We start from the raw sequence: 23,606 nt of genomic DNA, 5'->3' as shown, positions 1-23,606 counted from the left end.
TTAATCATAGGTAAAATCAGGAGAAGAATATGAAGGATATTATTGTCATTTAGTAAGAGAAGAAGGAGAATGTGAGGATGAGATGGGGCTGTAGAGATTTGGAGAAGAAGAAAAGAAAAAGGAGAAGGTAGGGATGACAGGAGATGGCTAAGGTTGGTTGCTGTCTTCTGTCAAAAAAGAAACAGAAGATGATTAAGAGAGGTGATGGGATATGGGGAGGATGGTTAGACAGGTTGCACTGCAACTTGCTCAGAAGGCAGAAGAAGAAGAAAGAATGAAGGGAGAGCATCAGAGAGCAGTTGCAGACCCGATAGAAGAAGAAGGAGAAGAAAAAAAAAAAGAAAAAGAAAAGAAAGTCCATGAGCTTTCGGATTTTGGGGTTTTCGAGTCGGGCAAACGTCAGTGAATTAACGGCCACGTGAACGAAACTGATGCCGTCAACTCCATGTTGGCAGCTTGGTGACGGCAAGGGACGGAAAAGACCATTGCTGTCATATTTTTAAATATTTTACGACTTGATTTTTGAAGTTGAACTTTTACGACTCAATATCAAAAAATGATAAAATTTTAGGACTACTCGTGTCATTTTTCCTATAATAAAATAAAACAATGAGATGATAATATAGTAACTTTCGTATAAATCGAAGCAGACTAGAATGTTGAACCGATTAAATGAGAAGCCGACGTATAGCGGAAAATTTGAGTTCAACTTTGCTTTGTGATAGATTTTTGAAATGATAGACAAAAAGATTAAACGCAAGAAGGCGCCACAAAAACAGTCTAGAATAATGATTTTAGAAGCAAAAAGCAGACGATTTCGATGATTAGCAAGATGGAGATAGCCGATGCAAGTTGCGTTTTTTATTGTTATAACTGAAAATTGTTACATATATCTTTTTATTGTTTATTGTCTTGTATATGAAAAAGCACCAGATTTCTATTAATTCAAATATGCATCGATTAAGGGATACAAATTTCTCAATCGTGAATTTTTTTATTCGCGATATTCGAATGTGTGATTTTATTTAAAGATCATGGGCATATTGTTTCGAATGTGTGATTTTATTTAAAGATCATGGGCATATTGTTTGGTTTGTGAGTGTTGTTTTAGAATCACAATTCTAACTTGACTCTACCCACTATAAAATAAAATAACTCATATAAAATCAAAGAATAGCCCCATTTATACTTTTTTCACAACAAATATAATTAATAAAATCAAATGAATTATTTATTATTTAAAAAAATTTAATTTTAAAATTTTATTATAAAATCAAACGCAATATAAATCACCTGAATTAACCAACACGAATGAATCGTAATTCTACGAGGGTGGGTCATTCAGAATGGACGACGGTTGGGAGTGACGCGTCGGCAGCAGAGCAGGGCAAATAATCGAAACTTGTGGTTGGATCAAACAGAGCAGAGATGGCATGGATGACTGACATGTTGCTGTCTTCTAGGATTTTCCAAAAGACGGAGCAAAATCTTCATAGATCTCATCTCATCATCTGACATCTCTCTCTCTCTCTCTCTCTCTCTCTTCATCCGGTGAAAAGCTTGAATTTCAAGCCAGAGAAGATACTCTGAATCAGCGAAGCTCACTCCCTTCTGTGGGCAAGCGTTTCAATGTCAAACTTCTTTGACTGGTATGGATTTTACTTACTTCTCAAGATAGATAGTTGAATCATGTTGGACCGCCGAAATCTTTCATTTTGATTCGGACCCGGGATTCGTTCCTTGTTTGTAAAGGAGTATCTCCAGTTTCAACGATGGATTTTCACCATTTGCCATTAATATATACCGAGAAGGAGGATATTTACTTTCTAGTTTCAGAATGGAAAGAACTCAATCGCATTCATTGATTCGGGGGAAGACGTTCCTGGGTTCTCAGCAGAAGCTTGAATTTTTTAGAATCTTCGCAAACTCCTGGCAACGATTCGATCCGGTTTAGGTGTTTTTGCCTCTTAGTGATGAAACCTCAGCTTCTGTAAAGACCAGGTCTTTTGATTTGGTTTTATAGCAAAACTTCTCCATTTTATTTTTGCTTCAGGATCCCGAATGGGCGAATAGTTCTATTCGGTTTGGAAGCATACTTCGAATTGAAAACTTTGTCCTGTCTTCAAGCAAATTTATGCAGATTTATAAATTTATACAAAACCAAAGACTAGCTCTGCAGATTTATACAGGTTTATGCATATGTTGAAGCAAATCTTGTCTTCTGCAGCTTGCTGAGGCTGATCCTCCACTGTTGAGTGACAATGACATCAATGGCTGCTCATGACACGGAACGGCCTCTTCTCTCGGGCCCTCTTGAACCCGGCTCTCGGACAAAACAGAATGGGTCCAACAAGAAACGGAGATACCGACGTTCCAAGAGCGCCCCACTTGCCGAGGCAGTTCCCTCGGGAGCAGACTTCCCCTGCTCGAGAGTCCAACGATGGGACACCATCTTTGGGACCATCCACCCGAGCTTCAAAACGGTGGCAATCTACTTATCCTTGTACCTTGGTATCGGGACTATATCCTTTTACCTTGTAAAGAACCAAATTGAGGGGCAAAAGACGAATGGGGTACTTGATGCGGTGTATTTTTGTGTCGTGACGATGACCACTGTTGGGTATGGAGACCTTGTCCCGGGGACTGTCCTTACGAAGCTTCTTGCTTGTGCCTTTGTCTTCTCCGGGATGGCCCTCGTGGGCCTGATCCTGATCAAAGCAGCGGATTACTTGGTCGAGAAGCAAGAGATATTGCTTGTGAAGGCCATTCACTTGCATGAAAAGCTTGGCCCAAGCGAAATCTTAAAGGACATCGAGATCCATCGAGCCAAATATAAGTGCATCACAATAATGTTCCTTTTAGCAGTGCTGATAGTTTCTGGAACCGTGTTCCTCTATGTAGTCGAAAAGCGGGACTTCGTCGATGCATTTTACTGCGTCTGTTCCACAATCACGACCCTGGGCTATGGCGATCAGAGCTTCTCGACCATTTCAGGCCGTGTTTTTGCTGTGTTCTGGATAATCACGAGCACAATATGTTTGGCCCAGTTCTTCTTCTATGTCGCGGAGCTCAACACTGAGAATAGGCAACGGGCGCTGACCAAGTGGGTCCTCTGCCGGAGGATGACAAATGTTGATCTGGAGGCAGCCGATCTTGATGAAGATGGTGTTGTTAGGTAAGCTGATGATTTCTTAGCGTTCAAAAGTGCAACCATCGGAATGATTTCCTGGGACATACGCCTCTCTTCTGTGCCTAACTTCTTATATGCCTGTGCTTTGCAGCGCTGCAGAGTTTGTCATATATAAGCTCAAGGAGATGGGGAAGATCACCCAAGAAGACGTGTCCCTTGTGCTGAAGGAGTTTGACGATCTTGATGTGGACCAGTCGGGCACTTTGTCGGTCTCCGACCTAACACTTGCTCAGTCATCTCCAGATGAAAACTGACCTCATCGCGGGTAGGTAATTATCTGCCCCTGGCAGCATGGTGTATATTCATGGAACCTTAATATATTATACATAAGAATTACCGAATTGTTTTCTCCAACTGGGAATAGACCTGGGGGATGTATAGTCTTTTTCCCTGTGAAGTTGGCTGATATCGAATCTCTTATGTATAGATAGTTCAATCCTCAGTAAGCGTCTATATGAGCAGTTATCAATTGATCCATTCCTTTATTGGGTGTGATTTCAAGGCATACAAAGTTCATTGAATGTTATGAGAACTTCTCCAGGTCGGTTGTTCGACTCTCTCTTGCCGAGTTTGGTTGGATCAAGGGGATGATTTCAATGGAACCGAGAATTTATGGCATTGGTTGTTTATCAAGTCATAATGAACGACCTTGCGAGCTTTTTTCGCGTAAGCAGAAACAAATCGAGCAATGATACTGCTCAAGTTTCAACTGAGTACAAGAAGTAAGGCGAGCCGGAGTTCTACTAGGGGCTCAAGCATGGCTGATATTGATAATTGAAGTAGCTGGTCATCATTTTCCCCAAGTCTCAAGACTCTCAACTCTGTATGTGACTTCATGAATTAATCCTTGGTTTGGATTGGAAGGAAATGAAGGAAAAGAAAAGGAGAGGAGGAGCTACATACCGATGCGACTCTAAATCAACAGTACATAGATACAGCAGAAGACTCGAGAAATTAGAATGTTGTGAAGCGACGAAACCGAACAAAGAAAACTTGGGAGGAAGATGAAACTCAGTCCCGAATTCTCTCAAGGAACATGGCTACACGAGCAAATCAAACAACCTACGAGAGAGAGAGAGAGAACCCGGTACTTCTGCCCATGAAATATCCGATGTTTGTCTGAAGTTGCCTTTGAAAGTTCTGATTGCCTCGCGTTGTGTTGCCTTCCGATATCTGATTTACATCCCGAGCTTACGCTCAACAATGAAGTCCAGATCACTTTATATCGACTTCCCCTACTTCAAGGGGCATCCCGATATGAAGTTATACAGGAGGCAAAGGTCGGACAAAGCAGAATCCCAACATTGCAACCAGGGCCAAGCATCAAAACTTTCCATTCCAGTACAAGGCTTTCTTCCAAGAGTCAACAGAAGGAAGAAGTACCACAGTACGAATATTCCCGACTAAATAAAACAATTGTTATGTACATATGACTATGATGTACAAAAGGGGAAGCTATCTGCAGTTACAACGGGATTAGCTACTCAGCTTATATACACAGTAATTTATAAAAAACATCAGTGAAACATGTTTGTCAGGCAGCTCGTCAGCGGTGGTATAGGTTACTGCAGAAGACAAAGAGGATCGGGTGAATACGAGAGAGTATACAACAGAACAGCCGATTACAGGTAAAAGGGGGGAAGAAAGAACATCAGCAACACCTTCTGCTAGATCCTCCTAGTACAGCAGCACTATTCAGATGGTTAAAAGTAATCTACAACACATCATAGGCCCTCATCAGTTTCAAGCCATAACATCATCATCCACAAGAATCGGTTTGCTAGTCATCTCAGTAGATAAACATAAAGTCCAGAGGGTTCTTTTTCTAAAAGAGTCAAATAAAAATAGATGATAACTCCGTGCACTTGCTAGGTGCTGCTCCTCTCCACTAGGACACGGTCGAAGGGTCTCCAGTCATCTCCAAGGATCCAGAGTTCCACATAAGTCCAGCTTCAGTCCCATTGTCTGTTACATGTTCTAGAGCCAACCTTTAAAAATCAGAAGCAAGTTCTATAGTTGAAAAGTAGACAGCAGGAGAATTCATAGGGAAAAAAAAAGGAGCAAGAATCACCAATTCAAGGAAGCAAATACGGCTAGCTTTTTTAACAACTCGAACCAAATGCAATATTCAACATAAGAACAAATATGGCTACCTTTTTTAACCCTTACGGAAGAAAGATGGTTCATCACATCAGAAGAAGACGCAATCATACACTTGTACCTGATCTGTCAAACCAATTTCTATCAACCAATCACATGTAGCAAGAAGCTGCTTAAGGCACAAAACTTTAAAAGAAGTATAAAATACATTTATCTGACTATTCCCGTCTTTTGTCCATGAAGAAATATTGCTCGATATGCAACCAAAACTGGACCTCATTCACATGCAACACAAAACCAACTCCCATAGGTCATAACATCCACTATTTGTGCTGTTAAGGAACATAAAGAAAGGCATCCAACATGCTAACTATAAATGCAGGGTATTTGGTTACTTTAATTTCTATTAAGGCAATACATGTACTCATCAACACAGAATGCCTCCGGCATGGTTATTGTGATCAAACAAATTTCAAAAAATAGTGCTCCAACTGTGGGAGGAAAAGAACCAGTAATCTAAATTTCAGCTCCCATGAGCTTAAACAATCTCGAAGTATACATCAAGTAAAGCAGGAGAAAGGCAGACACACCACTGAACAATCTAAGCAGCAAACAGGCCTTAGCAGATTGGAAAAAAATTGGGGAGTGGTAGTATCAATGAAAAGACGGCAAATGCAACCCCAGAAAATGTTATGCGTTGGCAGAGTGACAGAATAAAGTGCATTTTCAGGAACAGGAAAAATACAAGACTAACTTGGAGAAGCTCAAAAGGTGACAGTTTTTAGAAAACTTACTGTGTTCTCTAGAGGAAATGAACCATGCCCCCAACAGTGAGAAGAAGCTAAACAGAAACTCTCGGCAACATATGCCGAACCACCTTTCAACAAATGGAAGACACCACGAAACCGTTGGAGAAGGATTAGCCAGCTTGATAGAGCCATACTCTTATTTGTTGCTTTGTCTTCCCATGCTTAGTGGGAAATAAGCACATAATATTTCGGTATTTTCATTTAGAGATAAGGCGCCGCCTCTTCCCATAATCAGCATCCCTACTTTTGGTGCGGTGGTCGTCTTCAGGCAACATCCTTGACTTGCTGGGAGTTCTCGATGACCGCCCCCTTTCATACTCATCAACATGCTCAGCCTCACGATCCTTGTACCTATACTGATCAGCATATCTATCTCTGTCATCCCTATACCGCTCCGAATCCCTGTCCCGGTTGCGATCCCTAGCTCGGTCCCTCTCACGATCTCTATCACGAGAACGTTCCCGATCCCGGTCTCGCTCCCTCTCACGTTCACGGCCAGTATCCCTCTCCTCGCGGTGCCTCCACTCATGGTCCTGACCCCCGTCCTTCTCTCTGAGCATCTCCCTATCATATCCCGGTTCTTTATCATCACGGTACCTTCTTTCAGACGAACCTGACCAGTCCCTCTCGAAGTTCCTATCCTTTTCCTTTGTGGTATTTTGCCAAGCCCCTCCTCTATCACTGCCCTCACCATATTGATGATCAGACCCAGCTTCTTCTCCATAACTAGACTCTCCACCCCTACCCCCACCGTGATCCTCACCACCCCATCCACCCATACTGGGATCAGACCACATCCCCATATTAGGGCCATCAACACCTGAGCCGGGCATCGTTCCCATCGCATTCATGGGCATCCCTCTGCCGAAAAATGCTGGGTTCACATGAGGAGCTACACCAGGCAAACCAACACTACCCATAGGAGGGAAAGAGGGCATCATCCCAGGGAAAGGAGGTCCAGGAGCTCCTGGAAATCCTCCATAGTTCCCCATCCTCCCCATTGGACCTGCAAAAGCAGGGTCAAAACCTTGGCCCATCATTGACAGCGGATGCGACAAGGGAGGTGCACCACCCATTCCCTGGCCAAAACCATTGCCACCATTCCCCATAATTCCTCTGCCGCCCATTCCAGGGCCCCTATTCCTCATGGGCCCAACAGGACCTCGTCCACCCATTCCCTGCGCGTTCCCTCTCCAATTGCCTCTTCCATAGCCTCTGTTGTTATCCACACCTTGGTAATTCCCACCAGTGGCAATATTACTCCCAGTCGGCTTATTAGGTGCGGCATCATTTGGTCCCCTCCTTGTCTGTGAAACCGTGGACTGAGCCATCTGCTGGTTTCTACTCACTTGCGCCTCTCCCATTCTCTTAACGGTGTATGGCGACGCAAAAGCAACAACACAGGGCCGACCATTGAAAACATGCCCATTCATTCCCTCCTTACAAGCCGTAGCAGCTGCTGGGTCATAAAAATCGACTTGGCAATAACCTTTCGACTTCCCACTCGCCTTCTCATCAAAGAACTTCACCTCCTTCACGGGCCCATATTTGCACAACTCTGATTCGAGCTCAGAATCAGTCGTCCACCAGTGTAAATCCCCCACGAACAGTGTTGTACCGCCGCCGCCGCCGCCAGCAGCAGCAGCAGAGGTAACACTAGTATTGACGGCCGTGTTCACAACTCCATTTCCACCAGCAGCTCCATTCAAGCTCCCTCCTCCACTCTGCCTAACTAAACCTTCATTTCCAGAGCTAACAACATTTCCCAAGTTCATCGGAGTGTCGCCACCCCGTGATGACTGCCCAAACCCTTGACCCCCAACATCGCTTCTATTCCCACTTTGCTCCTCTACCTCCTCCTTTACTGCAACCCGCCTCTGCCCTAATTCAACTCTGATCCCACCACCACCCGCAACAACCGGCCTCGATCCACCCGGTTTATTCACCTCATCCCCTCTAAACCCTACATTCTGACACCCCGGAGCCCCAGAATCCCCAACACCGCTGCCGCTACCAACACCACCACCAACACCCGGTATCGCCACGCCGGAGCCAGAGTCAGGCAAGGCTGCGGGGGGCGGCGTAGATGGCGGCTCGACCTTTGCACCCTGTTGCCGGTAACCCGTATCCTCGGCCTTCCTCATGGTCTGGAGGAAGTTCTCCCCGATATTGACATCGTTGTACAAGTCCTCATAGTCGTCCTCCTCCTCCTCGCCGAGGAACCCCACGTCGTCGACGGCAGAGATCGCCTCGTTGCGGTGGAACTGATCCATCTGGTCCCCGCCGCCGTTGTTATACCCTCCCCCACTTTCGTCCATTCCAATCCCACCCCAGCACCTTGCTCTCGGTGCATGTTCCGGAGAGACAGGGGAAGGTTAAAAGAGTTAAAGATTGGACCTACTGATCTTGCCGGAGGATGTTGGAGAGTATCTTCTACGCTCCGAGGAGAGAGAAACCCTAATTTGGAAGGTTGTGTAGAAAATTTGAGCTCGAATTGATCAATCAATCATTAACCGGACGAAGAGACTAGACACTGCCTGGGCCCAGTAATTGGGCTTGGGCTCTCCATGGGCCTTTGTGGGCTGATGGAGGCCCATTCATGGCCCCGTAATTCGTCTCCGGTAACTTATTGAAACGACAATGTCGGAATTGCTACCGCGGTGTTCTCGAACGCCTATGGGTGGTGTGGAGCTTTGGGTATCGACTATTGATTATCGAAGTTGGCTCATAGCATGTTGAAAAGGCTTGCACTGGGTACGAGGTTCATGTAATGCTCACCTCGCACCTGTAGCAAGAGCTATTCGTTCATTACGTGCATGTACTGACTAGGCGATTCGGTGGTCGTTGAACTTGCTAGTAAATGGAGTTCTTGAGATCCAATCTCACCTAATTTCTATCCTGTTTAATTCCTTTTTATTTTTTAATTCTTGTGTTGATTGAGCGGTTCGATTGGTTATTGAACTTATCTATGGGAGATAATGTCTGGCACTCTTTTGCCAAATGAGGACTCATCTTCTTGAACTTGTTGGGGCTATCTCTCGTCCCATTTATTTACGTATAGTTTGTTTTTCTGCATTTGCTTTGGTTTGCCCTCCCGTTTATCTACTCAGATAAATAAGAAGAAAGTAAAAATTAAAAATTAAAAAAACTAAAAAATTGATAAAAAGACACAACATAAGGTCTCTCCTTGTCCCGTGGCGTTCCAATCATCAGATAAAAACAAGCACAAGATTCGCATGCCTCACCGCTAATCACGCGAAGACGGTCTCTATATATGTTTGGTTACTGTGGGGCTTAATTTATTAGTCTAATAGCTGCTTCTAGATGTTTCCTTTGTAAGTTGTACGCTGTTCGTGGACAATCTTAACATGTATTTTTGTACGTACTTTACCTCGAAAATACCTTCTAATTCCGATAAAATGAACTATATATATATATATATGTATATATATCTAAAATCACAAGTTAACGTAAATCAGTAATACACGACTGTGTAGGTAGTTCTCTGCGTATGGACCGAAACAAATCTTCATGCATAATGATCAACGCTGCACTATACGTCAGTAAATATATTATTCTCCGTAAGATAGAAAACGTTTACCGGACTCTTCCAGAATTCGAGTAATATACATGAGAACCACATGTTTTTCACTTTTAATATGGCTTTCCTTTTTAGTTTAAAAATAAATGTGAACTTTTTACATCTTAATATGAACTTTTTTTCCAACCTGAAAATAATTAGAATTGATAAAATTCTAATACGGCATCAAATTTTCCGTTACTTTGAACGGAATCGAGTCCACTAAGACACAAACAACCCAATCGAAGGGTGGTGGTCGGAATCAAGGACGCAACTCTCGGAATCGAGAGAATCCTCAAATTGCAAAATTCTTCCGATTCTGGAGGGTGAAGCCACGACGCCGGCGATCACCCCTGATTAGAGTCTCTGGCGTCCTCTGTTGCCTCGATTCCGTCCAAATTAATAAAAAATTTGATGTCGTGTTAGAATTGTTATCGAACCGATAATTTATGCATGGTTAAGGAAAAAAAAGATTTGTAATAAAATTATTAAAATGTGTAAAGTTTATATATATATATATATATATTTATCATCAAGACATCAACCCCTTTTTATTTTTATTTTCCAACAAGCATGAGAGGGTTCTGGGCATTGAGAGGAGAGGACAAGACAAAGGCACAACCGTACGTGGGACGACACGACACGACCGTACCGGTCCGCGAGAGACATGTCCTTCCAAGCAACGGCTATTTTCTCTCCTCACCGCCGCCACCCTCCAACGGTCACATTGCCCCCCTCCCTCCTCATAGCCCTATCGAACCACTCCCTTCCCTTCCCCTCTCTTCACTATATAAGAAACTTCCCCCATTTTATTCTCTTCCCCCATCTCCATTCCTTCCCCATTTAGAAACCCATCACTCGGAAATCATCATCAGAGAGATCAGGAAAAAAAAACCGACGCAATCGTTGCAAGATCAAAACTCGGGTTAGAGAAATTTTTCCAGCTTTGATTGTGTTGCTTAAAGATGCTTCCGGGAAGATTGAGCCCAAGCCTCGCCACGACCGTCGTCCTCCTGTTGCTGGCTTCCAGTCTCTACTGTTCCGGTGCTAGCAATGGCCCTTCACCGGCCCCATCGGTGTCGCCCACCACCAAGCCCCCGTCGCAGGCCCCTACGTCCGGTAGAGCCGCCTCCCCAAAAAGCTCTACTCCTCCACCGACTGCATTGACCCCTTCGAAGCCTCCTGCATCTCCACCGCCAGTTTTGGCCGCTCCGAAGGTTTCTCCGACGCCCTCCACCGTCCCGGCTACTCCTCCGGCTGCTACTCGCCCTCCGGCTTCTGCCCCTGCGGTCAGCCCCACGGCCGGCGGGTCTCCTCCGGCTCGGTCTCCAGCGACTCCTCCTGTAGCATCCACGCCTCCGGCTAGCACCCCAGCCATGACCCCTACAGGGGCTACGGCACCTACAGCAGAGACTCCAGAGCCCGCGGGGACCATCCCGTCGAGTTCGGCAACTCCAGCCGAGTCGCCTGATGCCACCGCCAACAGTCCTCCTAGTCCCGTGCCGGTGGGATCAGCCCCAGACATGGCTCCAGGCCCAGCGAGCGACGAGCATTCCGGCGCCACTCCAGTCGGATTAGGTTTGAGCGGGGGATTGGCGATCTTGGCGGCCTTAGCCATATAGCCTTTTTTTTTTTTTTGTAGGTCTTCAACAATTCTTTATCTCCGACGTTGTTCTTTCGTTTCTTTTTGTCGTTTTGCTGCTCTTCTTTTGTTCTCTTCGAAGAAGATGTTCGGTTAACCATATTGGTGAATGAGGACCGCATGCATTGATCCGTAAGTTTGAATACTTTCTCGCACTACCATATTTCTACATTGAAGCTCTCATCTAGAAAGCACTTGCAGCACATATGTCTTAATTAAAAGAGAAAAATTAGAGATCCATATAGTTGAGAAATTAAGGGTATAGTATCCCAATCACCCGAAAAGCCGAAAAGCATCGTGTATAGTCGAGGAGAACCTTCATGAAAGACTATGAGCTTCAGCCCGTCTTTTAAGTCAATCCAGGTAGTACTCTGGATCCACTCTTGAATGCGAGACCCGGCACGTATTCCTGGAAGTTGCTAGTCTCGTTCGTTCCGATCCCATATCCGGTTCCGATTCGAGAACCGATCCTGCTGGGGCTAGGAAACCGGGTTAGCATCTCCAACTCAGGCCCATGGGCTTTCTCTCGAGCTCCTTGTCCGGCCCAAAAGCCACAGAACAAAGCCCAAAACCTATTCTCGCCTTCGCTTCATCTTCTCTGTTTCAGCTGAAGAGAGGGATTCTTCTTTCCTCCTCCTCCCAATCTCCAACCAGTGGCCATGTCAATGGCCATGTCAGTTCCTCTTTCCCTCTCTTCTCCTTCCTCTTCTTCTTCGTCCTTCAGACACAAACCCTTCTTCTCATCTCCCCTCCCTCTCCCTCTCAGGCCCCTGGCAAGACCCTCGAAGCCCTTCCTCTTCAGGGCACAGTCGAAGGCTCGAACTCAGCTGACGCGCCTGACCGGCTAATCTCCGCCGTCTGCTACTTCTACCCCTTCTTCGACGGCGTCCAGTACGGGAAGTATGTCGTGACCCAGTTCTCCCCCATCGCCACCCTGATCCAACCCCTCCTTCCCGCCATTAAAGCCTTCAAGAGCTTCCCCTTCAATGGCTTCTTGGTGTTCCTCACCCTCTACTTCGTGGTCGTCAGGAACCCCAACTTCAGCAGGTGGGTTGAGCTGCTTGAGCAGAGCTTCTGGTTGGTCTTCTTTGTCTCAATAATTAATGAAGATTAATAGAAAATGTTTCAATTCTGTCAGAGAAGACAAAAATTTGATTAAGAGACAGAAACGTTGATTATAGGACTAAACTTCGATTGAAAGACAAAACTTTGAGTAATTTTTCATGTTGCCTTAATTAATTCTTTCTGAACTTTGCAATTTACTGGATTGGGATGTGTTATGGTGCTTAGCCTGTGAGTCCTGATGGGTGCCATGACCTTATTTCGAAATGATTGTGCCATGGAAGGTCATTGGCCATCTGGTCGTTGCAAATGCTTGACACCCGAGTTCCGGTTTCTGGCTAAATGTAATGGCAATGTTGAACTTTTGAATGGTTTACAGGTATGTGAGGTTTAACACGATGCAAGCTATCGTTCTCGACGTGCTGCTGATCTTCCCGGACTTACTGGAGAGGAGCTTCAACCCGCGGGACGGGGTTGGGTTGGACTTGATGATGAGCTTAGACAGCACTGTGTTTCTGTTCCTTTTGGTGTGTTTGATCTACGGGTCATCGTCTTGCTTGCTTGGCCAGGTCCCGAGACTGCCCCTTGTAGCTGAAGCTGCTGATAGGCAGGTTCTTTGAAGGTCATATGTTCGAGCATCTCTCTATCGATCACTTCAATATCAGGTGCGTTTCGATCAAGATAGCTAATTGATGTGACTGTCAATGTCGATGATGTAATCTGATACCAAAAATGATTGAATTTGCATAGGGCTAGCAAGATGCTCATGATTGTGTACCTCTCCCGGTGATTTTCCGGGTTCTATATGGCACATTGTACATTGTATTTCAAGATCAAGAGAAAAAGTACCATTTTGTTCCATTGGAAGGTCGATAGCATGGAACATCTATGACGAATCCAACTGCTAGATGTGAACTGATATACGGCTCCATTCTCAAGCTATTATACCCAATGCATCTTATGCACGGGCGGGCTTGGTTCATTCGAACGGTGGTTATCGGGATTGCATATTTTCGGGCTCTAGGGTGAGACTGGAATCTTACTCAAGACTCGGTCCACTATTTCTATTCTTCAACTTCCCATCATATTGGGTTTGGGTAGAGCATCATAGCTGGTTTGGTCTCTGTTATTGGCGCTGTTCTCATTCGAGCTGGTACATCTAACCATCGGCTCGGTTTAGACATCCGGCTAACTTGCCGAAACGCAGTACATCTCCTTGGAGTTGAGGGTTTGGACGATATTCATGTTCCGTCAACCGAGTGACCACCAGCTACCCACTTTGTGTCAATAGCCCGCTCGCTCCAAGATCGGCAAGATACCGGACCTGGTCCGGTTGACTGCCTCTATTCCGATCTTCCACCTCTATCATTTAAAGCTCGTTCTTTCTAGTTGTTAACGTTCATGGTTGGGGACGATTTATGTTACGTTTGGTTTTAAAGTAGGATTTTAAAATCAGATTTTGATTTTGAAAAAGAGTAGTATAAATGGATCCAATTCTTTGATTTTGTATGAGTTATTTTGTTTTATTGTGAAAAAAAAGTAATATAAATGGAGTCCATCATTTGATTTTGTATAAATTATTTTGTTTTGTTGTGAATAGAATTAAGTTAAAGTAAAATTTTAAAATTCGAAACCAAACAACCGGTTAAGCATTTGCATAAGATTTAGAAATGTCGGAAGCAAGCGGCCCTTAATTGATACTTTCCTACGGAAGCAGCACGTGTCGTGTCGGTGGGAACTTCAACTTCCGTTCTGATTCATCTGCCGTCCACGTGGCGCATTTTAAGGCACTATGTCAGACTTAAAAAATGCGCCGTCCCCATTATTTATTTCAGGTCCACCCTACTATTTTCTTTTTTTACCAAAACTACCCCCCAAGTTTACACTGCCACCCTAAAATACCATATATTATTTTCTCCATTTTTTAAACCGAAAAGCTACGTTAAAAATGTCTTATCTATAGGTCATTATTATTAGATTAATCTATGAACGAGGTTGAAAGCGATGATTCATCCAAATTGACCTCCAATAATCCATTACACTTTATCGTTGTTCGATAAGCTTCTCATCAATGATATTATACTAGTCGATCTAAATCAAGACCTTACAAGATTCCATGGTTGGGAAAGCACCCTAAAGATTAACCGCGAGGCATGTTAATGTGAATCTAACTTCTGCAAAAAGGAAAAAGAAGACAATTAAAGGAGCATTTTGCCCTTTTGTGGATTTGATTACGCTTTGGATCTTATACCTTTCTTCGACAATGACCCAAACAATGGTTCCATGATTATGCCCCCAGAAAGGATAACCAATACAAAATGAGATTATGAATCTTTATCAAGATCTAAGTCTTACTTTCCCTCCTTAACCTTCCAGCGGATAATAAAATCATGATTTATTTGCTTAAATGGAATATTTTGGAAATCCAGATTTATGGTGAGACTCTTAATAATCCATAGCTAGCTAATTCAAAAGAAAAAAAAACTTCATATGCAAATTACCAACACGTCCCTTCAATGCTGACATAATACTATGTTAGACAATCCATCGAGCTTCAGATTCATTCACGATCTGTATCATAATGATACCTACCTCTTAAATTCTGACATGCTTAGACGGGTTGGGTAAAAGAACCGGTATCGATCTCCAAATCTTGCAAGTACCATGGCAATAGATGCGCCCGACCTCTAGAGTACCCATGATGTTGACATTAGTTTCTCTCCAATCGGGCGGCCAAACCCAAAGCCCATATAGTCATTTAAGGGGGGGTTAATCCTCAGTGGCACTATCCGTAATTAATCAGAAGACCGAGCCCCGTTCCATAATATCGTCCTTCGTCCTCTTCACTCACTCACTCCCTACTTCTACTACTACTCTGCTCCGTCCACAGATCTGACATTGATAAGCTAAGCTCAGACCCCTCCCTCCCTCTCTCTCTCTCTCTCCCCCTCTCCCTCTCCCTCTCCCTGCCGGAAGTCCGACAATGCAGCTCCACCGACAGCTCCCCTTCGTCGCCGGCGCCATCTTCCTGCTCCTCCTCTTCGCCGCTCCATCCCATGCGCACAACATCACTCGCCTCCTAAAGGACCACCCGGCCTTCTCCACCTTCAACCACTACCTGACCCTGACCCACCTCGCCGACGAGATCAACTCCCGGACAACAATCACCGTCTGCGCCATCGACAACGACGCCATGTCGGAGCTCCTCGCCAGCCATCCTTCCATCTCCACCGTCAAGAACGTCCTCTCCCTCCACGTCCTCCTGGACTACTTCGGCGCCAAGAAGCTCCACCAGATCACCAACGGCACCGCCCTCGCCGCCACCCTCTTCCAGGCCACCGGCTCCGCCCCGGGCTCCGCCGGCTTCGTCAACATCACAGATCTGAAGGGCGGCAGGGTCGGGCTCGGCCCCGAGGACAATGGCGGCACCCTCAGCACCTACTTCGTCAAGTCCCTCGAGGAGGTCCCCTACAACATCTCCGTCATCCAGATCAGCGGCATCATCCCCTCCGACGTGGCGGCGGCCCCCACCCCCGCCCCCAGTGAGATGAACATCACCTCCCTCATGTCGGCGCATGGCTGCAAGGCCTTCGCTGACACTCTCCTGGCCAACCCCGACGCCATGAAGACTTATCAGGTAGATTTACGAGCTCCCAATTTCCCATATTTCTGAAAATTTCCCCCTTTTTTCGAGTAAGTTAATGATTTATTTTTTGTTTTGATTTGTAAATTTTCGTGTAGAAGGACAAATGCAAAAGTTGGCGGTTAGGTGTTAATGTCGTCGGTGCTTTTGACTAATTGTTTCCTTAATTTTGATTTTTCCTAAATTTATAATCATGGGATTGGAATAACTAATAACAAAAACTAAAAGGAAAAAAAAAATCTAATTTTGTGGCCAATTTTCAGGACAATGCCGAGGGAGGGGTGACGGTGTTCTGCCCGCTGGACGATCCCTTCAAGGCCTTCCTGCCCAAGTACAAGAACCTGACGGCTGCCGGCAAGACTGCGTTCCTGGAGTTCCTCGCGGTCCCGATGTACCTCTCGATGTCGATGCTCAAGTCCAACAACGGCCCCATGAACACGCTCGCCACCGACGGTGCCAGCAAGTACGACTTCACGGTCCAGAACGAGGGCGAGGAGGTCACCCTCAAGACCAAGGTCAACACGGTCAAGATCACTGGCACCCTCCTCGATGAGCAGCCCCTCGCAGTCTACTCCACCGACAAGGTCCTCCTCCCCAAGGAGCTCTTCAAGGCTACCGCGGCAGCTCCTGCCCCTGCCCCTGCCCCAGAGGTGGCAGCCGCCGATTCGCCCAAGGCCTCCAAGAAGAAGAAAGCCGCGCCAGAAGATGAGGACACCGCCGACTCGCCAGCAGACTCCCCCAACGCCGATGTTGCCGATGCAACAGCCGATGGGAACGATGGCGGGCTGAGGCTCGGGAGCGGGAGAGGGCTGGCGCTGGTGGTGTTGGGCTTGTGGCTTGGGTTACTCCTCGTATGATGATGATTGATGAGGCTTGCCTGTTTGTTGTTGTTCATTAGAGGTAATTCCACTTTTTTTTTTTTGGGGGTGCTATCTAAATAATTTATTATTCCAAGTTTTAAAATGATTAATTTTGTTTGTTATAATTAGACTGCTTAATTAGTACTTATGAGTGGGTTTTTGTTATTGTGATGAGATTTGTTTGTCAATTTCTGAATTGTGAGAGTAAGATTCTAAGGTTTGTTCCGTCCTAGGTACTGTACAACACTCTAAGACAACAATTGATGATATTCTTATCATTAAGCCATTTTGTTTGATCTTTCCTGTGGTAATAAAGAGCAAGAAATGTGACTCAGGATCGGAATTCTTCCAACGTAAAACCGCTCAATCTCGATCATCAACATTAGCAGACCGATCCATGCTGTACAGCAACTCAGAATGAATCGACAAATACAATCATTTGCATAACAACGGAACAAGATCAACATGTTTACCCGAGACTCAATTCAAACGCCTAATATGAGGCTATTTCGAACAATACTTCATATATATGCACATGATGTTCCTACTACACATTGTTCATACACACGGTGAAGCAATGAAACAGAGGGAGATATATATATACTTTTTTTTTTTTTTTTCTTTTTGCGCTTATTACTTAGCACGAGAAGCTGCTCGCACACTAGGACAAGATCTGATAGGAGAAAGATGACGCTTCCTCGTTAAATACCGACGAATAGAATGACCAGCAACAGAAGCAGAATCAGGAGACCGAAATGTAAAGGGTAGGGTCCTAAAGCAGAGCGATTTTCAAACGGCATGTATCCCATAGGCGGGGTCGGAGGGCCATAACCGTAAGGTCCGTAAGGGTATGGAGGGGTCGGGGACGAGGGGCAGCAAGAAACAACCTGTCCGGGCGGGCAGGTGCCCTGCCCTGGTGTCCTTTGAGGCGGTGATGGCGGCGGCGGCGTTCCATACTCAGGGTACCCTGTTCCTGCTGGGGGTGGAGGAGAAGGGGTCGAGTGGCACATATAGGGACAGATAGTGCAGTTGTTGCAGGTCGCAGGGGAATCGGGCTCGGCACCTGTCCAGGACACCACTACATGATGAGGAACCAGGAAGCAGATTACGAGAAGGATTGCGAATCTTGACAGAAGCATCTGAAGTGAGCTCATTGCAAAACAGATCGAGACCCACAGAAGAAGAAGAAGAAGAAGAAGAAGAAGGAGGAGGAAGGATAAGGAGGAGATGGAGGGTTTAAGGGGGCTCAGTACCGGGCTCAAACAGTCCCAGGCTGGGTAGAGCAGATGATTTAAGAAGGCCATTGAAACGGGTCAGAGTTCTCATCCTCCTTTTGGGACTGTGAGACCCGGAAATGGTGCCGCATGGCACAACATCTGTCCAAAGGAGAAGTAAAGAAGGAGCTTTTTTCTACCCTTATTTTGCATATGTGGGACATGGGATCCCGTGCCAGAACAGACAAATGTATGAAGAGTTTAGAACAATTTTGAGGATGACAATGATGAATGTCTCAGCACAATTTACCTTTGTTGTTTCAAACAGGGTAAAAGGAGGGAGTGCTGCGTCAGCGAAGTCTCACTCAGACAAAAAGCCATAAAGCCAAGCACTGACACCATATGAGCTGTCCCTGAAACTCTGAACTTTGAGCTCACCCACAGTCGAGGAAATTCCACCAGAGATTGCATCCTTAGCTTTGACTCATCACCAATGCCGAGAATCTTCAGCATATTTAGGAACAAAAGACCGACAATAGCAATATCATATTATCATTCATAGAAGCTGATTTTGGCAGAATTGCAATAGAGAATGAGAGCATCAACCCGTCGATATATATATAATATTGGACTAACAGGGTCAGTTGATACAACAAACAAAATGTCTAATTCTATTGTTTCATGGAATGGGATCGCGATGCGTTAATTTATTCAATTTAGATACACAAGGGGCTCGATTGTTGATGAAGATCAACATTTATGTGGCGTACTTGCTGGGATGGAGAAGCTTCCTCTCCTCTGTGGAAAGAAGACATGCACACGTGAGACAGATTTAGCTTGGCTCTTGCTCCCTTCATCAGATGCAATTATTTCATCATGATGATTGTGCATATCTTCGACAGCATGATGGAGATAGATATCAGACAAATACTAAAATCACCAACGGCTAAAGTTGCGCAGCATAACAAGCTGCTTCCCTGTAACATATGTGATTCTTCAAAAGATAAATAGGTCCCACAAGAACAGATGCATGTAGAGGAATGCTATGAGCTCAGGAAAGACCAGTTGAGCCCCCAAAAACGAATGCACATGGTTGTGCCGAGTGCATTTCAATCATGACAAAAATTTTAAGAAAAGAAAAACAAATAAATCAGTAAACCCAATTTGTCAAACTTTTTTGTTAGCCTGCTGAATTATGTATTAGGGTTCATCTAACAACAGTAAATACATATTCCTCGGTTGTTAAAGACTACTCTTATCTCTTTCAAGCATGACAGAAAAAAAATATAATGGGATGACTTGTTGATGTCCACTATTACTTCTTCTACCTCTCTTCATATAATGAACTATTAGATATAATGGAAATTTGTAAATTAACCACAACGAACCAGTGAGATGATATAAAATTTGCCATGTGAACCCCGTCACTATAAAAATTAACCAGGAAGGAGAGAAGTACCACTTGTCCTCATTTGACTTCAGGTATAAATGGTTGTCTCTAATGTAATCGATCACTTCATCTGCAGTAAGATATTTTATTGATAATCCTCTTGAAATGCAGTCCCTGAAATCAAAATACAATAGTTCAAAGGTCCATGCTGAATATGTTCATTCAGTGCTAAAACAAAAATTGATGATAATAAAGTCAGATTTTACCTGACCCTTGTTGAACTGATCTGATTAGACACGAGTTCATCCACAACTTCGATGTTCACCTGAGAAAATATAATGTTTAGTCGTAAACCACCTTTGGAGGCACGCAAAGAGTGAACTAGCTATGCTTTACTGAGCAGCACCCACCTGATAATTGTTTGCTCTGATAAAACCGCAGGAAATAAAAGAGGAAATCCTCTCTCTTAAAATTTAAAATGCAAGACGTTATACAGATGTGGACCAACGTTTATATTCTCAAGATGAGATGAATATTTCTGAACTTAAGAAAGATTTGACAAACCCAATTTGGATAAAATTTGGACAAGATGGCACAATAATTTCAAGCACAGAAACGTAATTAATTATGTCTTAGCAGCTCTGTACACACAAAGAAATTCTCCACAATTACGAGTTGGAACATGCATAGTAGAAAATGCAGATGGAACCCAAAAAGATCTAGGGTGTGTTTGTTTTATAAATAATGTTCAACTCAACTCAACTCCACTTATCTTCAATTCAACATCACAATCATTACTTTTTTTTATTTTTTAAATATTTTTAACCATTCAATTCAATTTTTAATATTAAATTCTCTCAACTATTCATTACTTTTTCACAATTCAACAATACAATCATTACTTAATCATTATTTTCTCTCAATTATTTATTATTTTTTCACACTTTTTCTCAAAATTCAACAATACAATCATTACAAACCAATTAAAACCAAAACTCAACTCATTAGTTTTTATCTTCTCAATATCTTGGCCTTCTCCGCGAATGCAAGCCACACCCTAATCCCTGCATATTATTTTTACCTGGAGAAACAGAAATGCATCTTGCTGATATATTGGCTACTTAGCAACTTGTTTTCACTGCTTTAGTGTGCTAAATGAGAAGTCTATACCATAGCAAAAAGAGAAAAATAATGTGAACAACAAATCTCCTATACCTGCTCTGGGATCCAAACTCCTGGTATACTAAAAGATTGAAGCACATCGGAGCTGCAGACCAACATGAGTTTCAGGGAGTCTACATTCGATCAGAAAATATTACGGTGCGTTTGGTTTCAGAGTTAAAGTAACTTTGATTTTGATTGTGGAAAAGGACAAATGTTGCGTATTGTGTTGAGTTAAAGTTAAAGTTAAAATTTTTGTGATTTTAACCCTGAAAACAAACATGCCATTAATGTTCCTCTCACAACCATGTACAAATGCAGCTTATCACTTATAACAAAGAGAAGAAGGCAAAGTTTCTAAATATTACCCTCTGATAGCAGCCTTTCCTTGCACAAGCAATTCTTGATTCTACACAAAACAGCTAACGTTTGCTGATAGGTACTCTGACTTGCCTGTAATAATAAAAACTTTGAATTTTCAAATGAGTTTTCCTAATGTAAGAAGAACGGACCATCTAATATATCTTAAGGATTATTAAAGTTCAAATTCATAGAACTGCTGAATGTTTTAAAAGAAGTGACTTCACGCTCGCGGAGAGAGAGAGAGAAATACCTCCCATGAATCAACCATTACAAAATCAGAACTTCTTGAGGCCAATTGACATAACTGTACATGATGTTCAGCGGATATGAAGCCCTACAAGCCATATTCATTCCACAATTGAGAAGAACTGATTTATGGTAAGAATGCAAATAACTTTTCTATGACACATTATTCAAGTGCCAAGCACAAGAAACGGACCACTACATATAGAGGGTATAATTCTTAAAGCAACTTATGCTTTCTAACCAATTTCTTCAACATCGATAGTTTTCGCGAGCATCCTACCAGTATTTTGAAGTGTTACTTCATGAGCAAAATATCAACTTACAGAGTTAGCCAGTTATTCCGGCTATTAATAGCAATGCCATTTTATTAATTGCATGCAATAGGTTTAAGCATTTGGATTACTAGTGCATCTATCGACATGTTTATGCTACATATCCTTTCTGTTTAACTGTTAAGAGAAAAAAATACTTACATTTTCTTGTATGCATCATTTAAAGGGGACATATAGCCCCCAATGACACAATATCGCTACATTCAGTGCGCCCCTTGCTAGCTCTAGGGATAAAAGTAAATATCATCAAGGTTGGGGAGACCTCAAGCGCATGGCTCGATGTTGTCTCTTTTCTCCGAGTGTGAAAGGAAAACACAACAATATGTAGGGGTGCAGAACTTTTACCAAACAGGCGTAGATGCATGTAAGTGGGAGGGTTGAAACTTCAAGTGGCTACAAGAACCACATATGTCCGTTCCTTGTTCCACACACATGATCAGAAGATATTTGGTAGTTTGAACGTGTAATTTCAAAAACTAAGTGGGGTGATCTCATTTGCAACAATGTCCCACGGGCATTGAGGAACCTGGACTATGCACTATTCTGTAACTGCTTTCTCTGGTTGAAAGCATATCTTCAGCAGGGACAAAATTCGTAGGACCATCACGTTCATTAGAGGGAAAGCCAAACAATGCTGATCGTCAAGGGTGTCGGAGCATAAGAGAGGCAGGAGAAAACTGAACAAACATGACATTACAAGGTTGTCGTCGGAACTCACGGATTGGCAGTGAATGTCAAGGACAGTTTATCCATCGGCAGGGGAACATCCATGTGACCTGGAATCAAACATGGAAGCAAAATTCCATCAACGACAGAACATAAAAACCCAAAATCCACAATTCTGGCAAGATCAACAGTGATGTGTCTGAATCAAGAATTACCGGGGAATAATAAGTTAGGTTGCCAATGCTAGAAGAAGTTGCAGTGCTGAGCAGAAGACGGGGGAGGAGGAGGAGGAGGAGGAGCAGCAGTAGGCAATGGTAACGAGTAGCAGAAGACAGATTAGAGTTGGCAAATGAGGCCAGGCCGAATCAGCGGACCGTCACAAGAGATGGAGATGATGATGGGCTGCAAGCAGGTCTTGATGAAGAAACATTTCCTCGAACAGTTGGTGGGCGATGCGCTAAAGACTTGTTCTGCTCCCTCACAAAGTCTCAGACCAAAAGCGCTGAATGGTTTTGATTATCACGTTGCCGTCTCCTCCACTCCATCATCAATTGAAATTCATCGTCGACGCTACAGGCATGGTGGACTGGACTGCCAAAGGTTGTCAGATCTTCGCTCACCGGCACCGGCAGCTATTCATTGCCGGGACCTTTGGATTAAGGTAGGAGATTTATCATCCATCGACAAAACAAGAAGGGGGATTTTCGATAAAAGGTATGAGATTGAAATTTGAAACTTGGACCGACCAATAAGAGGATGACATCTCCCAGCTATATTCTCTCCTTGTATCCAATCCTGCATGATTTTAATGAATTTTGAACCCTGCACTGTACTTGTATAATTTGTCCACTTGAAATTAGCAAGGCCGCTTTTGGCCTGTTATATAACGATCATGGTATTTTATTTAGATAATATCGAAAATTCAAATTAATGAAAATGGCTCCATGTGCACAATTTTATTTTACGAGTGCCGATATTTTCTAATTTCAAAAACTTTCACGGACTTATCATTATTTTTTATCCGTATCCTTCTCAGAATCTTTTCTTTATTATATTGTTGGATCATGAATTACCTCTATTGACCAAGACTAATCATCACTTGGATATTGTGTTGGTTGTGCTCTTTTCATGAATCTCAAACCCTTGCCCTGTAAATACCCTTCGCTCACTTATAGTTTGTTTGAATATCACTTTGCAAGGGAAAGGGAGAGGAGGGAAGGGGAGGCAAATGGGGGATTAAATTTTTTATCTGGATAGACTAACCAGGAGGGAAAGAAAGTAAAAGGCAAATTTACTTTGATCGATTAACTAATATATCTTTTTTTAAAAAAAAAATTAGTCTTTTATA

General features: G+C 43.6%; 6 protein-coding genes across 26 annotated transcripts; 4 read left to right on the top strand and 2 right to left on the bottom strand.

Annotated features, from left to right (window-relative positions):
- The first annotated feature begins 1,353 nt into the window (after positions 1-1,353).
- LOC116190277 (two-pore potassium channel 1) lies at positions 1,354-4,335 on the top strand. 2 transcript variants are annotated; one of them, XM_031519969.1, is made up of 4 exons: positions 1,354-1,649; positions 2,228-3,175; positions 3,282-3,455; positions 3,732-4,335. In XM_031519969.1, exons 2-3 carry the CDS (start codon positions 2,262-2,264, stop codon positions 3,442-3,444), a joined length of 1,077 nt encoding a protein of 358 aa, XP_031375829.1. In that variant the 5' UTR covers positions 1,354-1,649; positions 2,228-2,261; the 3' UTR covers positions 3,445-3,455; positions 3,732-4,335. The 2 variants fall into 2 exon arrangements, with proteins under 2 accessions (XP_031375829.1, XP_031375821.1); XM_031519961.1 differs by lacking the exon at positions 3,732-4,335 and having other exon boundaries at positions 3,282-3,683.
- Positions 4,336-4,568: 233 nt separating this feature from the next.
- Positions 4,569-8,579, bottom strand: LOC116190045 (cleavage and polyadenylation specificity factor subunit 6-like). Of its 5 annotated transcripts, none has more exons than XM_031519734.1 (3): positions 6,085-8,577; positions 4,852-5,167; positions 4,569-4,755 (listed from the first exon to the last, which is right to left on the bottom strand). In XM_031519734.1, exon 1 carries the CDS (start codon positions 8,415-8,417, stop codon positions 6,297-6,299), a length of 2,121 nt encoding a protein of 706 aa, XP_031375594.1. In that variant the 5' UTR covers positions 8,418-8,577; the 3' UTR covers positions 4,569-4,755; positions 4,852-5,167; positions 6,085-6,296. The 5 variants fall into 5 exon arrangements, with proteins under 5 accessions (XP_031375594.1, XP_031375583.1, XP_031375588.1 ...); XM_031519723.1 differs by adding an exon at positions 5,344-5,416 and having other exon boundaries at positions 4,651-5,167; positions 6,085-8,579; XM_031519728.1 differs by adding an exon at positions 5,344-5,416 and having other exon boundaries at positions 4,651-5,178; positions 6,085-8,578.
- A 1,903-nt stretch (positions 8,580-10,482) lies between these two features.
- On the top strand, positions 10,483-11,466 carry LOC116190412 (classical arabinogalactan protein 5-like). The gene has a single exon (XM_031520099.1). The coding sequence runs from the start codon at positions 10,645-10,647 to the stop codon at positions 11,299-11,301; it is 657 nt and encodes a 218-aa protein (XP_031375959.1). The 5' UTR covers positions 10,483-10,644; the 3' UTR covers positions 11,302-11,466.
- A 354-nt stretch (positions 11,467-11,820) lies between these two features.
- Positions 11,821-13,250, top strand: LOC116190373 (protein TIC 20-v, chloroplastic). Of its 2 annotated transcripts, XM_031520066.1 has the most exons (3): positions 11,821-12,368; positions 12,763-13,048; positions 13,134-13,250. In XM_031520066.1, exons 1-2 carry the CDS (start codon positions 11,836-11,838, stop codon positions 13,001-13,003), a joined length of 774 nt encoding a protein of 257 aa, XP_031375926.1. In that variant the 5' UTR covers positions 11,821-11,835; the 3' UTR covers positions 13,004-13,048; positions 13,134-13,250. The 2 variants fall into 2 exon arrangements, with proteins under 2 accessions (XP_031375926.1, XP_031375920.1); XM_031520060.1 differs by having other exon boundaries at positions 12,763-13,250.
- A 2,011-nt stretch (positions 13,251-15,261) lies between these two features.
- Positions 15,262-17,184, top strand: LOC116190200 (fasciclin-like arabinogalactan protein 1). Its single transcript, XM_031519864.1, has 2 exons — positions 15,262-16,020; positions 16,290-17,184. Exons 1-2 carry the CDS (start codon positions 15,367-15,369, stop codon positions 16,881-16,883), a joined length of 1,248 nt encoding a protein of 415 aa, XP_031375724.1. The 5' UTR covers positions 15,262-15,366; the 3' UTR covers positions 16,884-17,184.
- A 120-nt stretch (positions 17,185-17,304) lies between these two features.
- Positions 17,305-23,376, bottom strand: LOC116190508 (nicotinamide/nicotinic acid mononucleotide adenylyltransferase). 15 transcript variants are annotated; one of them, XR_004152811.1, is made up of 10 exons: positions 22,474-23,113; positions 21,734-22,368; positions 21,265-21,348; positions 21,020-21,104; positions 20,706-20,757; positions 20,492-20,571; positions 19,757-19,815; positions 19,560-19,664; positions 18,411-18,898; positions 17,305-18,262 (listed from the first exon to the last, which is right to left on the bottom strand). XR_004152811.1 is itself a non-coding variant. In XM_031520168.1 (8 exons), exons 3-8 carry the CDS (start codon positions 21,280-21,282, stop codon positions 19,047-19,049), a joined length of 378 nt encoding a protein of 125 aa, XP_031376028.1. In that variant the 5' UTR covers positions 21,283-21,348; positions 21,734-22,368; positions 22,474-23,113; the 3' UTR covers positions 18,905-19,046. The 15 variants fall into 15 exon arrangements, 4 of the variants coding, with proteins under 4 accessions (XP_031376028.1, XP_031376030.1, XP_031376029.1 ...); XR_004152781.1 differs by lacking the exons at positions 20,492-20,571; positions 20,706-20,757 and having other exon boundaries at positions 21,734-21,816; positions 21,938-22,368; positions 22,474-23,110; XR_004152799.1 differs by having other exon boundaries at positions 17,367-18,262; positions 20,706-20,785; positions 21,265-22,368; positions 22,474-23,115.
- Positions 23,377-23,606: the final 230 nt, after the last annotated feature.

This window comes from Punica granatum, chromosome 1 (genome assembly GCF_007655135.1).
Source record: "Punica granatum isolate Tunisia-2019 chromosome 1, ASM765513v2, whole genome shotgun sequence".
NCBI classification, from domain to species: Eukaryota; Viridiplantae; Streptophyta; class Magnoliopsida; order Myrtales; family Lythraceae; genus Punica; species Punica granatum.
This window is presented reverse-complemented; position numbering and strand designations above follow the sequence as displayed.